General features: G+C 62.0%; 1 protein-coding gene across 1 annotated transcript; it reads right to left on the bottom strand.

The window, feature by feature from the left end:
• Positions 1–1,940: 1,940 nt before the first annotated feature.
• PPP1R13L (protein phosphatase 1 regulatory subunit 13 like) lies at positions 1,941–10,190 on the bottom strand. The gene is made up of 13 exons (XM_040976581.1): positions 10,086–10,190; positions 9,862–9,941; positions 9,615–9,757; positions 8,766–9,276; positions 8,575–8,673; positions 8,391–8,482; positions 7,761–8,238; positions 6,539–7,017; positions 4,508–4,639; positions 4,032–4,165; positions 3,518–3,684; positions 2,897–3,096; positions 1,941–2,441 (listed from the first exon to the last, which is right to left on the bottom strand). Exons 2-13 carry the CDS (start codon positions 9,914–9,916, stop codon positions 2,403–2,405), a joined length of 2,529 nt encoding a protein of 842 aa, XP_040832515.1. The 5' UTR covers positions 9,917–9,941; positions 10,086–10,190; the 3' UTR covers positions 1,941–2,402.
• Positions 10,191–10,874: the final 684 nt, after the last annotated feature.

Genomic DNA, 10,874 nt, shown 5'->3' with positions numbered 1-10,874 from the left:
GGAGAGGATGGCTGAAAAATTGGGGAACCCCCTTTTTCGGGGTCCACTGTCTAGCAGGGGCTTTGCCGCTGCAAACAGGCGTTTATACAATAAGCTGTGGGATAAGCAGCCAGGTGTTGTGCCGGGTGGTGATGATGCACGAGGCCACCATGGGGCGGGGTGACCGGTCCCGCAACGGGAACACTCTGGGAGTTGCACTTGAACGACGTCGCGGTGAGACCCTCTTCCACGGCTGGGATGCTGAGCCGATGGAAAGCGACCCCGCGTGGGCCCAGCTCCCACCCGGCCTTCCAACAGGCCAGCTTGTGCCTGTTCAACGCCTGGTGTTTCCCCTGTGACCGCGGCCTGGCCAGAGCCTGGGCACACCATGGGGACCCCTGTGTAAAGCACAGGTGTTAAACATCCAGGACGGACAGGGAAGTCTGGGAACCCCGATAACGCTTCGTCACAGAGAGCCTGCTGGACTCCTGGTCCAAAAGCTCCTAGGTCAGAACCCAACCAGTGCCTGGAGGCCTGTCCTGGGGCCCATCTGCAGCGCCAGCATCCCAACCGGCAGCGGTTCAAATCCCACCTGCCCCACCTCCTGGTCAGCTCTCTGCCCAAGGCCTTGGAACACTCACAGGGGAGACCCAGTGAACCAGTGGATGGAAGATCTGTCTCCTCTGTTTAGCTCTGTCAAGTAAAAATTAAAAACAAATCTTACAAAAATGTGTGTTTGCAGGGGACAAGGGGGGTCAGTACAGGAACAGCTACAGTGGCCTGGAGGGCCCTCGGTGGCCAGTTTCTCTCCATCACCCTGCCTCACCCACCAGGCCTGTAACCCAGCTCATCTGGGTCCGTGAAGTCCCTGAGCAGCGAATCAAACCCAGCCCCCTACACACACACATACACACACACACACCCCTCACCCCATCCTCCTGCCTTCTTCTTTTAAAAAAAAAAAAATGTTTTTTTAATTGGAAAGTCAGATTTACAGAGAGACAGAAAGATCTCCCATTCAGTGCTTCACTCTCCAAGTGGCTGCAATGGCCAAAGCTGAGCTGATCTGAAGCCAGGAGCTAGGAGCTTCTTCTGGGTTTCCTACTTTGGTGCAGGGTCCCAAGGCTTGGGTCATTCTCTACTGCATTCCCAGGCCACAAGCAGCGTGCCTGATGGGAAGTGGAGCTGCACCCATATGGGATCCCGGTGCTTGAAAGAGGATTCTCCAATGGAGCCATTGCGCTTGCGCGGCATCTCCGAGAGCGGCCACAGCCTCACGCACGGACATCGCCGGAAGTGCAGGCAGCCTGGGACCTGCAGCCGGCTTAAAAGAACAAGGCGGACCCAGGGGAGCTGCTTCAGACAGACACCCCTTGCCCGCAATTACAGCCAGGGCTAGGCCTGTCCGAAACCTGGAGCTTCTTCAGCGTCTCCCACACGGGTGCAGCGGCCCAAGGCCTCGAGCCTTTCTCTGCTGCTTTCCCAGGCCACAAGCAGGGAGCTGGATGGGAAGTGGAGCAGCTGGGACACGAGTCAGTATGCCTGAGATCCTAGTGCATGCTAATGGAAGGTTAGCCTACTGGGCCTGCAACCGACAAATCTTTACAAAGAATAAATAAATGTCCAGAGAGGCCAAGTGACACAAAAGTGACCTGGAAGAGCTGGAAGACCATCCTGGGGGCACAGCCAACAGGAAGCCACGGGAGTTGGCCAGGGTTTACTGGACGAGCACTGCCACCAGGTGAGCAAGCAACGGCCAGTGGACAGCCTGCTGTGGGAAGAAGGGCACCTGCCTGCAGGTGTGGACTCTGACACACAGAACCCGACAGAACCACCTTGATGGAAGCTCCCAGAAGGCCGGCTCACCAAGTACCCCAAACCCGACACCCAGTGTGCCTGGATCCAGGGCCCAATCAGTAGCAGACAATTTCTGTGCAAACTATCTTTATTTATAAAGAGCACATTGCCCCCATGGCTATAAATGCACAACCCCTTGCTCCCTCTGGGCAAGGCACTTAACAGGTGGCAGCCTGCCTCCCCCGGGGTCCCAGAGACTGCTGGAAGACAGGAGGTGGGCAGGTAGCGCCCAGGGCTGTTGGCAGGTCACCCAGCCCCAGCTGTGCTAGCTGGGGGGCTGCGACTGTGGAGGGAGTGGGAGGCACTTGGGAAGACAAAGGCGTGGGGGCGTGCCCGCCCTCAGTGGTTCCACACCCCACTGGTGGGTCACCACTAAACTGAGAGGCACTTCCATTCTGCCCCCACTCCAGGGGCAGGGGTGGCTGGTGGGAAAGCAGAGAACCAGGAGCCTGCCCCTTAGGGCTAGGGCGCGGGGGCACACAGCAAGGCCAGGAGGGCAAGGTGTATGATGAAGTCACGCGGATCTGACCACTCCTGCCTCCTGGCTGAGCATCCGTCCATCCAGTTTAGACCTTGTTCCTCTGCGGTTTCACCCTGGGGAAGAGCTGGGGGAGCCACAGGGTCATCAGGCCCAGGAGCTCCCCTCCTGCCACTCCACCCCAAGTCTGTCCTGGGTGCCTTCCTCCCAGTGTCCACCAGGACCAGGCTTGCACTGGGGCAGCAGGGGATAAGATGGGAGATTCCCCATGTTTCCCCACCTGGCCCACCTCCACCCACGTCCTCGTCCTCCCTGGGCCCCCCCTTCCTGAATGGGGAATGTAGCACCTTCCTCCCCCCTCCCATCTTAATGACACTCTTCCACAAGTGTCACTAAGATCGGGGACCAGAAGAATCACGTGTGAGCAAATGCCAACACATCAAATGACCAACCCACTCACAGTCCACCAGCCCGGGGGTGCGGCGACCACCTCACTGGCTCCCCCCACCTGCGCACCCCCAATGCACTGAGTAAATGAACTTTTCCTCTGTTCCACCACTGGCCACGCACACGACGACTCACCCCGAAGTAGTTTCGGGGCACGTAGCCCTCCTGGCCGTGCAGCGAAGCCCACCACCAGTCAGTCTCCTCGGGCCCGTCCCTCCGCAGCACAGTGACCGGCTCGCCCTCACGGAAGGACAGCTCGTCTCCAAACTCAGCGCTGTAGTCCCACAGCGCGTACACCGCGCCATTGTGCATGAGCCCCATGCTCTGCTCCACGTCTACAAGGAGCAGGTGCCAGGAGGTGAAGGGAGGGCTGCCTGGGCGTCGTCCTAGGGATGTTCTTCCTGCCCGTCCCTGCGACCCCTCCTGCAGGCCAGGGTCCAACTCGCCCTCCTGCAGCCCCCTCCCCGCAGGGTCCCAAGGCAGAGCCTCCCTCGTCCCCCAGGGCATAAGGGGAAGGCGGGGAGCTGTCCCATGGGGACCACCACCTCCGGCCTCCCCAGGGTGGAGGCCACCTGCCCAGCCCTGCGCCCGCTGGACGGTGGTACAGAACCGTGCAACATGTCATCTCCGCAGCTGAGCGCACAGCCCAGCGCTCTGCAGGCGCCCGGTGCGCAGTTCCCCCTCCGCTGTTGGCACGCCAGCTCCCCTCCCGCGAGGTCCTGCTCACACCCAGCCCCACGCAGCCCTGCCTCGCACCTGCCAGGTAAGTGGCGCAGTCGGCGTAGCCCTCGCGGTACGGGTCGCACTTCTCGATGGCGGTGGCGCCGTCGCTGAGCGTGGTGGCGAAGATGGCAGCGCCGTGCTGCACCAGCGCCATGCAGATGGCCGTGTCGTTGCAGGACGCCGCGCAGTGCAACGGGGTCCTGGGCACAGGACGGAGGTGTGAGCATGCGCGGCCGACGCCCGGCCCTCGGCGCTGGGCACGCCCCCAGCCCCGCGTCACGCCCCTCAGCCCCGCCCCGTCCCTGGGCACGCCCCCAGCCCCTGGACACACCCCTCAGTCCCACACCGCTCCTCAATGCCACGCCCCACAATGCCACGCCCTTGTTCTCCACGCCACGTCCCCCGGCATCCCATTGGTCCTGGGCACGCCCCATCAATGCGTACGCTCCGCCCCCAATGCTTGGCACGCCCCTAGAAGCCCTATCCGGCCCCGCCCCCAACGCTGGGCCCAAGCTCAGCCCCGCCCCTCGCCCGCCCCCTGGCTCACCAGCCGTGGCTGTCCGGGGAGTTGACGTTGGCGCCCGCGGCGATGAGGAAGTCCACGATGGGGTAGTTGGCACCGCAGATGGCATTGTGCAGGGCCGTGATGCCCTCCTCGTTGGGCTGACTCGGGTCGTTCATCTGCGTGGACCGGCGGAGCGGGGAGGCTCAGCCTCGCAGGGCCCCCACGGTGGCCCCTCACCTCCCTCACCTCCATCACCTCCCTCACCTCCTCCAGCTCCCGGGTCAGCGTGGTCACCCCGCCGTCCCCACCTCCCTCTGCAGCCCCGCACCTCCCTCACCTCCTCCAGCTCCCGGGTCAGCGTGGTCAGCCCGCCGTCCCCACCTCCCTCTGCAGCCCCTCATCTCCGTCTCCCCACCTCCCCCCGCTCCGCAGCCCCTCACCTCTTTCCCCCCACGGCCCCCACTCTGCAGCCCCTCACCTCCGTCTCCCCACCTCCCCCCCACTCCGCAGCCCCTCACCTCCTTCACCGCCGCCTGCACCACCTCCAGCTCCCCGGTCAGCGCCGCGTCCAGCAGCAGCACCAGCGGGTTGAGGCGTGCGCGGCGGGCCTTGCGCGGGGAGCCAGCCTTCCGCAGCACCGAGCGCATCTCCTGCGGGGGAAGGCAGAAGGAACAGGATCCTGAGACCCGCACACCCACCGCCCAATGGGGTGTAGGGTTGGGATCCGCACAGTGGGAACCTGGGACCCTGAAATCCATGATGCTGGGTGCAACCCTCTCCTTCCTTCCCCCAGATACAGGGAGAAGAAACAAAAAATTGGAAACGAGGGTCTCATCCACCCTTCCCACCCTAAGCAGTGGGCCACATGGGCATGCATGCTTCTCAATTGTATAAACATAATTTTTTTAAAAGTTGTTTTTTCTTCTAAAGCCATCCTATCCTTTCACACAGTGATTGTGAAACTCAGCCGGTCAATTCCTTTCATAACAACAGCAAACGCTGCGTAGCACCATGGTATTACGCCACCTGTGCCGAGCCCCGGGAGCTTGGAATGCCACCGTCCAGCACACTGTGCCCTGAGGTCCTTATCTCTACCCGCTGCCCCACGTGCCGCCCCTCGTATCCCGACAGGAACGTGCCACACTTGTTCCCTGTTTTCACTCTCACCAAGATGCAGGTCCCTTTAAGAGATTCCAAGAGCCATGCTGATGACTCAACTGGCTAATCTACCCCTCCAAGCCCCGGAATCCCATGTGGGCGCCTGTTCATGTCCCAACTGCTCCACTTCCCATCCAGCTCCCTGCTTGTGGCCTGGGAAAGCAGTCGAGGACAGCCCAGATCCCTGGGACCCTGCACCCGCGTGGGAGACCCGGAAGAGGCTCCTGACTCGGATCAGCTCGGCTCTGGCTATTGCAGCCACTTGGGGAGTGAATCAGAAGACAAAAGAGCTTTCTCTTGCTCTCCTTCTCTTTGTAAAATATGCCTTTCCAATAAAAATAAATGTTTGTGTGTGTGTGTTTAAGGAGAACACCTAAACTTTGAAAATCACCTTTTTTTTAAAAAAAAAAGTGAGAATTGAACATATAAATACTGGGGCTGACATGTGGCGGGGTGAGCTGAGCCGCTGCTCGCAATACAGGCATCCCAGATGGGAGAGAGGCCGGCTGTTCTTCCCCAGCCTGGCCCTGCACCCACACGGGAGACCTGGATGGAGTCCCAGGCTCCTGGCTGCAGCCTGGCCAAGCCTTCCTCTGGGAGTGGCTCTGCTCCCACTGCCTACCAACCTGGGGTGCTGGGCTTGGTTTACTGTGTACAGGCCTCCCCCGACAAGCCACCATGTAGGGGCTGACTGGTCAGGGGTGGGAACGGCTGGCAGGTCACCTATGGCCGTTTTGAGCCAGTGCTGCTGGTAACCCTTGCACACAGGTTGTCGCGGCCCCATTTCACAGATGGGGACACTGAGGGCCACAGCGGTCAAGGGTCTTGCTTAGTGTTGACAAGTGGCCCCGGCCTGGGACTGTGCCCCAAGCAGGCCTGGCTCTGCCGTTGGCACAGGTACCTGGGACACCCATGATCTTGAGGTTGACTCAGGCTTTGTCAAAAGGGTGTGTGTGTGTCCGGCTGGCTTTCCGGGCCACCCAATAAACCCTCTGTGTTACCAAGACCCAGTCACCAGCAGGTGGGGACACTCAGTAGCCGGGACTTCTGCTTGCCCCTCCCTTCCTCCCCACCCCAACTCGCTGACGCCTAAAGACTACATTTCCCAGCTCCCTTGCAGCCTGCTCCTGACCAATGGGAAGAGCTGAGTAACAGGTGTCACTTTCAGATGCTTTTAAAACACAAGGGGGCAACTTTCGCTTTCTGGCTGCAAGACCATCTCTAGGGTGGCCAGAGCCTGGATCCTGACCACAGAGCCGCCCACCACGCCAGGACCGCATCCTTGTGGGAAGCAGAGGCGGCTTGAGTCTCGATACCACGAAGCTTTTGGTCATGCACGGCAGCCAGATCCCAGTGCTGACAAACACCCCGGGTTTTCCTTCCTTTCTCACCTGGCTCTGCGGCTGCTCCGCGGGGCTGCTCTGGGGCGGCGGTGGAGGCGGGATGGGGGCCGGCGGGGCAGGGGCAGGGGGCCCAGCCCTGGCCTCAGACCCCTCAGTGATGGGGGCCAGCTCGGGCTCAGCAGGACCACCGGGCCCTGCCGCGCCGCCGTGGCGGTGGAAGAGGCGGTTGATGATCTGCTGGTACTGCTTCTTGTGGGTGGGCGGCAGGGCCACGGTGGGGCTCTGCTCCATGGAGCCCCTGCGCTTGAGAGGCCGAGGGATCTCGGCCAGCACGCGGGCCACCTCCTCCAGCTCTGGCACCGACTGCGCCTCCGGGGGCAGCGCTGGCTGCAGCCGCGTGGGGCTGAGCGGCCGGGCCACAGGGCCTTCGTCCACATCCCCGGCCTCCAGGGAAGGTGCCAACAGCCCCTCGAGCTCCGGCTCCGGTTCCAACTCAGTGGTGGCAGCAGCTGCGGGCTTGGGGGAGCCTGGGAGAAGCAACAACTCCATCAGGGTTCCAGCACACCCCTCCCATTACTTCTCCTGGCTCCACCTCCCCACAACTTCTAGCACCTGCTGTGTGACCTCAGGGCACTTCCTGTCCTGGTCGTGCCATGATCCCCCGTGGATAAAGGCTCAAGCCTGTTTAGCTTGACTCCCCAGATCTCAACTGACAATAATGACCACCACCACTAACAGGTTTCTTATGTTCAGAACTCCACGCGCCCTGATGAGATGCCGTGCCCTGATGAGACGGGATCTAGGGGTTGGCATTGTGGCACAGCAGGTAAAGCCACTATGACACCAGCATCCCATAGGGGTGCTGGTTCCTGTCCTGGCTGCTCCATTTCCAATCCAGCTCCCTGCTAGTAAGTCTTGGAAAGCAGCAGAAGATGGCCCAAGTGTGTGTGTGAGTGTATAGGTGACTCTGAATCCACATAGGAGACCCAGGAGGGGCTCCTGGCTCCATTTGAATAGTGAGAAAGATCTCTCTTTCTCCCTGTCAATCTGCCTTTCAAATAGCTAAATACAAACAAACCGGAAAGGCCAGCTGTTGGCTGAGGGTCGTGCAGCATGGGCTCAAGCTCTGCCCTTGAGCTGACGACCCCCCTCCCCCCGCCCCCCCCCCGCCCCAGTGACAGTGTGTGCCCAGGGTAGTGGGCTGGGACCTGTTCCCCTGCCACCTGTCCTCCTGGAACCCAGCCCTCTGGGGTCGTCATTGCTGACTCACCTTCGTTCATAGCAGGCCAATTCTGCTGGGGGGCCTGGGGGCCAGAGGTAGGGGGCTGGGGTTGTTGGGGCGGTTGGGGCTGCAGAGGCGGTGGCTGGGGCTGTTGTTGAGGCTGGAGCTGTGGGAGTGGCTGGGGCTGGGGCTGCGGCTGGGGTTGGGAGGTCATCTTGGGAGGGGGTGCTCGCGCAAAACCCGGGGAGCCATGGAGCACTGCCCGGCCGGCGCCGTGCTCCCAGAATGCATTTTGCAGCTTGAAGATGATGCTAAGGGGGATTGGCCGCTGGCGGGGGGCGCCGCGCGGCTGCGGGCTGGACGGAGGCATGGCGACGCGGCTGACCGGCTGCCAGCTGCGGGGCAGCGTGCCCGAGGCTCCCGCGGAGCCCAAGGAGCGCCGGTAGCCGCCCACATCCGAGCGCCGCTCGTTGGCCAGCGGGGAGACCTTGTAATTGCGCGGCAAGGTGGCGCTGGTGAGGTTGTCCTGGGGAGAAGTGGAGGGGGGAGTGGGGAAAGCAGGTGAAGAAGTGGGCAAGAAAATCCCGGAGGTGGGGAACGCGGGAGAAGGAAGCAAAAGCATGCAGAAGGGCAGGGAAGGGGGTCCCTCCATCCCGCCCAGTGTCCCCCACCCCTCACCTTGCCAGAGGCCCCCAGCCCATCCAAGCTGCTCTCTCGCCAGGGGAGCAGCTGTAGGCTCGGTGAGGCGGGCCGTGAGAAGACATCCAAGCCTGAGGGACAAGGGTCATTAGGGTCGGGGAATCAGTGGGGCGGGGACGGGGGTGGTCGGGTCTCCTCCCCTCTGGGTCGCCCGCTGACTCACGCTCATAACTTGCTGTCTGTGAAGTCTTCTTCTCGTAGGCCACGTCCAGGTCGGACTCGTTCCAGGCTTTGGGGGGCCGCCGGCGCAGGGTCAGGTCGTCTGCGGGGAGACATCGCACGCGAGAAAAGTTGTGAAGCGCCCGCTGCAAGCGCCCCGCCACCCGGTCCACCAGGTTCAAGTTCGCGGTTCACCTTGCGCGCGCAGCGGCGGGGCGAAGGCACTACCGCCCGCGCCCAGCAAGGGGCTCCCGAAGGCGGCCGGCGCGTCGTAGGCGGCGCCCGGGGGGCGCGGCGAGGGTCCTCGTTCCGGGAAAAAAGCCTGGGGTCCCTCGGCCAGAGGGCTGCCCCGCGGGGAACCGGCGCGCCCTAAGAAATCGAAGGGCGTGGGGGCCCCCTGCTGGCGCAACGGGCCGGAGCCGGGCCGCGGGGAGGGCGCGCGGCCCAGGGGGCTGCTCGTCCCGTCGAAGGCGCGGGGCCGGGGCGAGGGCGCGCGGTCCAGGCTGCCATAGGCATCGGGCTGCAGGTAGAGCGGGGTGCGCGGCGACGACGGCCGGCCCTTGGGGGACAGCTGGCTGTAGGGGAGCAGGGTCGAGGCATTCTCCGAGCGCGCAAACGACGGGTCAGCGTTGTCGGTGGCCGCTTTCCGTGGGGACCCTCGGCTGCCGAAAGGCTCCGGGATCGGGCTGGAGCTGTACCGGGACATCTGCGGGGGAGGCCGGGACGCGAACGTGTCATCAGAGCCATCGGTGGAAGGAAGGCTCGGGGCAGGGGCGGTGTGGACAGAGGTCATCGAGGTTCACTCGTAGGAGTGGGGCTGGAAATGCAGGTGAGCGCGCAATGCTGCGGGAAGAAGCCCTGACTCAAAGCCGAGGCTGGCGTGCGCGTCACCTCCCTCGTGACATTTCAGGGAAGGCCCTCTTTCTCTCTGGGAGTCCCGTGGTCACCCCGCACACCTGCAAGGCTGACCTCGGGCCGGGGGTTGGTCGGTGGAGAGAAGCTGGCTTTGGGGAGAAAGGAGGCGGAGATGCGGGCGGAGCTCACCCTGGAGGCGGCTCCAGCCTGGGGACTGGGGTTTGCCGGCGAATCAGACCACAGCGATTCCAGCTGCTTGGTCAGCTCGTCCACCTTGGCTGCCGCCGTGTCCAGCTCCATCTGCTTTAAATCCATGTGCTTCATGGCCAGAGCTAGTCGGGGTGGAAGGGCGTGATGTTAAACCCTCCACTCACGGGTCTCCCGGCCAGGGCCCAGCCACGCACAGGCGCCTCCCACACACACCCCTCCAGCTCACATTGGAAGTTCAAGTCTAGGAGATCCCGCGCGCTCTGGAAGGCCTCGCTGTCCATGGTGCCGGCTGACCAGATGGGGCGTCTGCGTGGTGAGGGAGGGACAGTCTCAGAGCCTGTGACCCCCCACCTCCCGGGGACCAAGGAGCAAGGCGGAGCCCCACGGCACTCCCCCACCTCCCTCCCGCTGCAAGTTTGGGCAGCCCCAGCCCCTGGAAAAACCAAGCACCTATAAGTTTCCACAGGCCACTCTCTTTATGCGGCTCCTGGTCCGTCTTCAGCCCAGCCCGAGTAGGACTGGAAACATTCCTTCAAGGGTGCTCTAAGGATCACCTCCTAGGCGCTGTGGACATGGGGGATTGGTGAGGCCTGAGGCCCAGGTCCGGCACTAATTAGCACACACACACACACACACCCCCCAGGGGATGGCTCAAGGACTTGAGTTCCACCCACGTGGGAAACCCCTATTGAATTGGTGGCTTCTGTCTTCAGCTTGGCCCAGCCCTGGCTGCAGCTGGCATCTCGAGGGAGTGAGCCAGCAGGCTTCCATTCTGTCTTACAAATAAATTTTGAAAAGAAACACACTGGGGTTGGCGTGGTGACTCAACATTCTAATTCTTCACCTTGCAATGTTGACATCCCATGTGGGCGCCAGTTTGTGTCCTGGCGGCTCCACTTCCCATCCAGCTCCCTGCCTGTGGCCTGGGAAAGCAGCAGAGGACGGCCCAGAGCCTGGGGACCCTGCGCCCACGTGGGAGACCTGGAGGAGGCTCCTGGCTCCTGGCTTCGGATGGGCTTAGGTGCAGCCATTTGGGGAGTGAGTCAGTGAATGGACGATCTTTTCCTTTCTGTCTCTCCTTCCTTTGTAAATCTGCCTTTCAAATAAAAAATAAATATTATTATTATTGGTTTTTTAAAGATTTATTTTATTTTTATTGGAAAGTCAGATATACAGAGAAGAGGAGAGACAGAGAGGAAGATCTTCCGTCTGATGATTCACTCCCCAAGTGGCTGCAAT

The sequence above is a fragment of the Ochotona curzoniae genome, unplaced genomic scaffold (assembly GCF_017591425.1).
Source record: "Ochotona curzoniae isolate NIBS_2020 unplaced genomic scaffold, NIBS_Ocur_1.0 contig_2699, whole genome shotgun sequence".
NCBI classification, from domain to species: domain Eukaryota; kingdom Metazoa; phylum Chordata; class Mammalia; order Lagomorpha; family Ochotonidae; genus Ochotona; species Ochotona curzoniae.
The sequence above is the reverse complement of the archived record's forward strand: the minus strand, read 5'-3'. Positions and strand labels throughout refer to the sequence as shown.

Excerpts from the sequence above, each read along its gene's own strand:
- PPP1R13L (XM_040976581.1), bottom strand. The coding sequence starts at position 9,916 with ATGGACAGCGAGGCCTTCCAGAGCGCGCGGGATCTCCTAGACTTGAAC. Across the intron at positions 9,277-9,614 it reads AGGCTGGAGCCGCCTCCAGG|ATGTCCCGGTACAGCTCCAG; the intron begins GTGAGCTCCGCC and ends CCTCCCCCGCAG. Across the intron at positions 2,442-2,896 it reads TGCCCCGAAACTACTTCGGG|CTCTTCCCCAGGGTGAAACC; the intron begins GTGAGTCGTCGT and ends TGGCTCCCCCAG.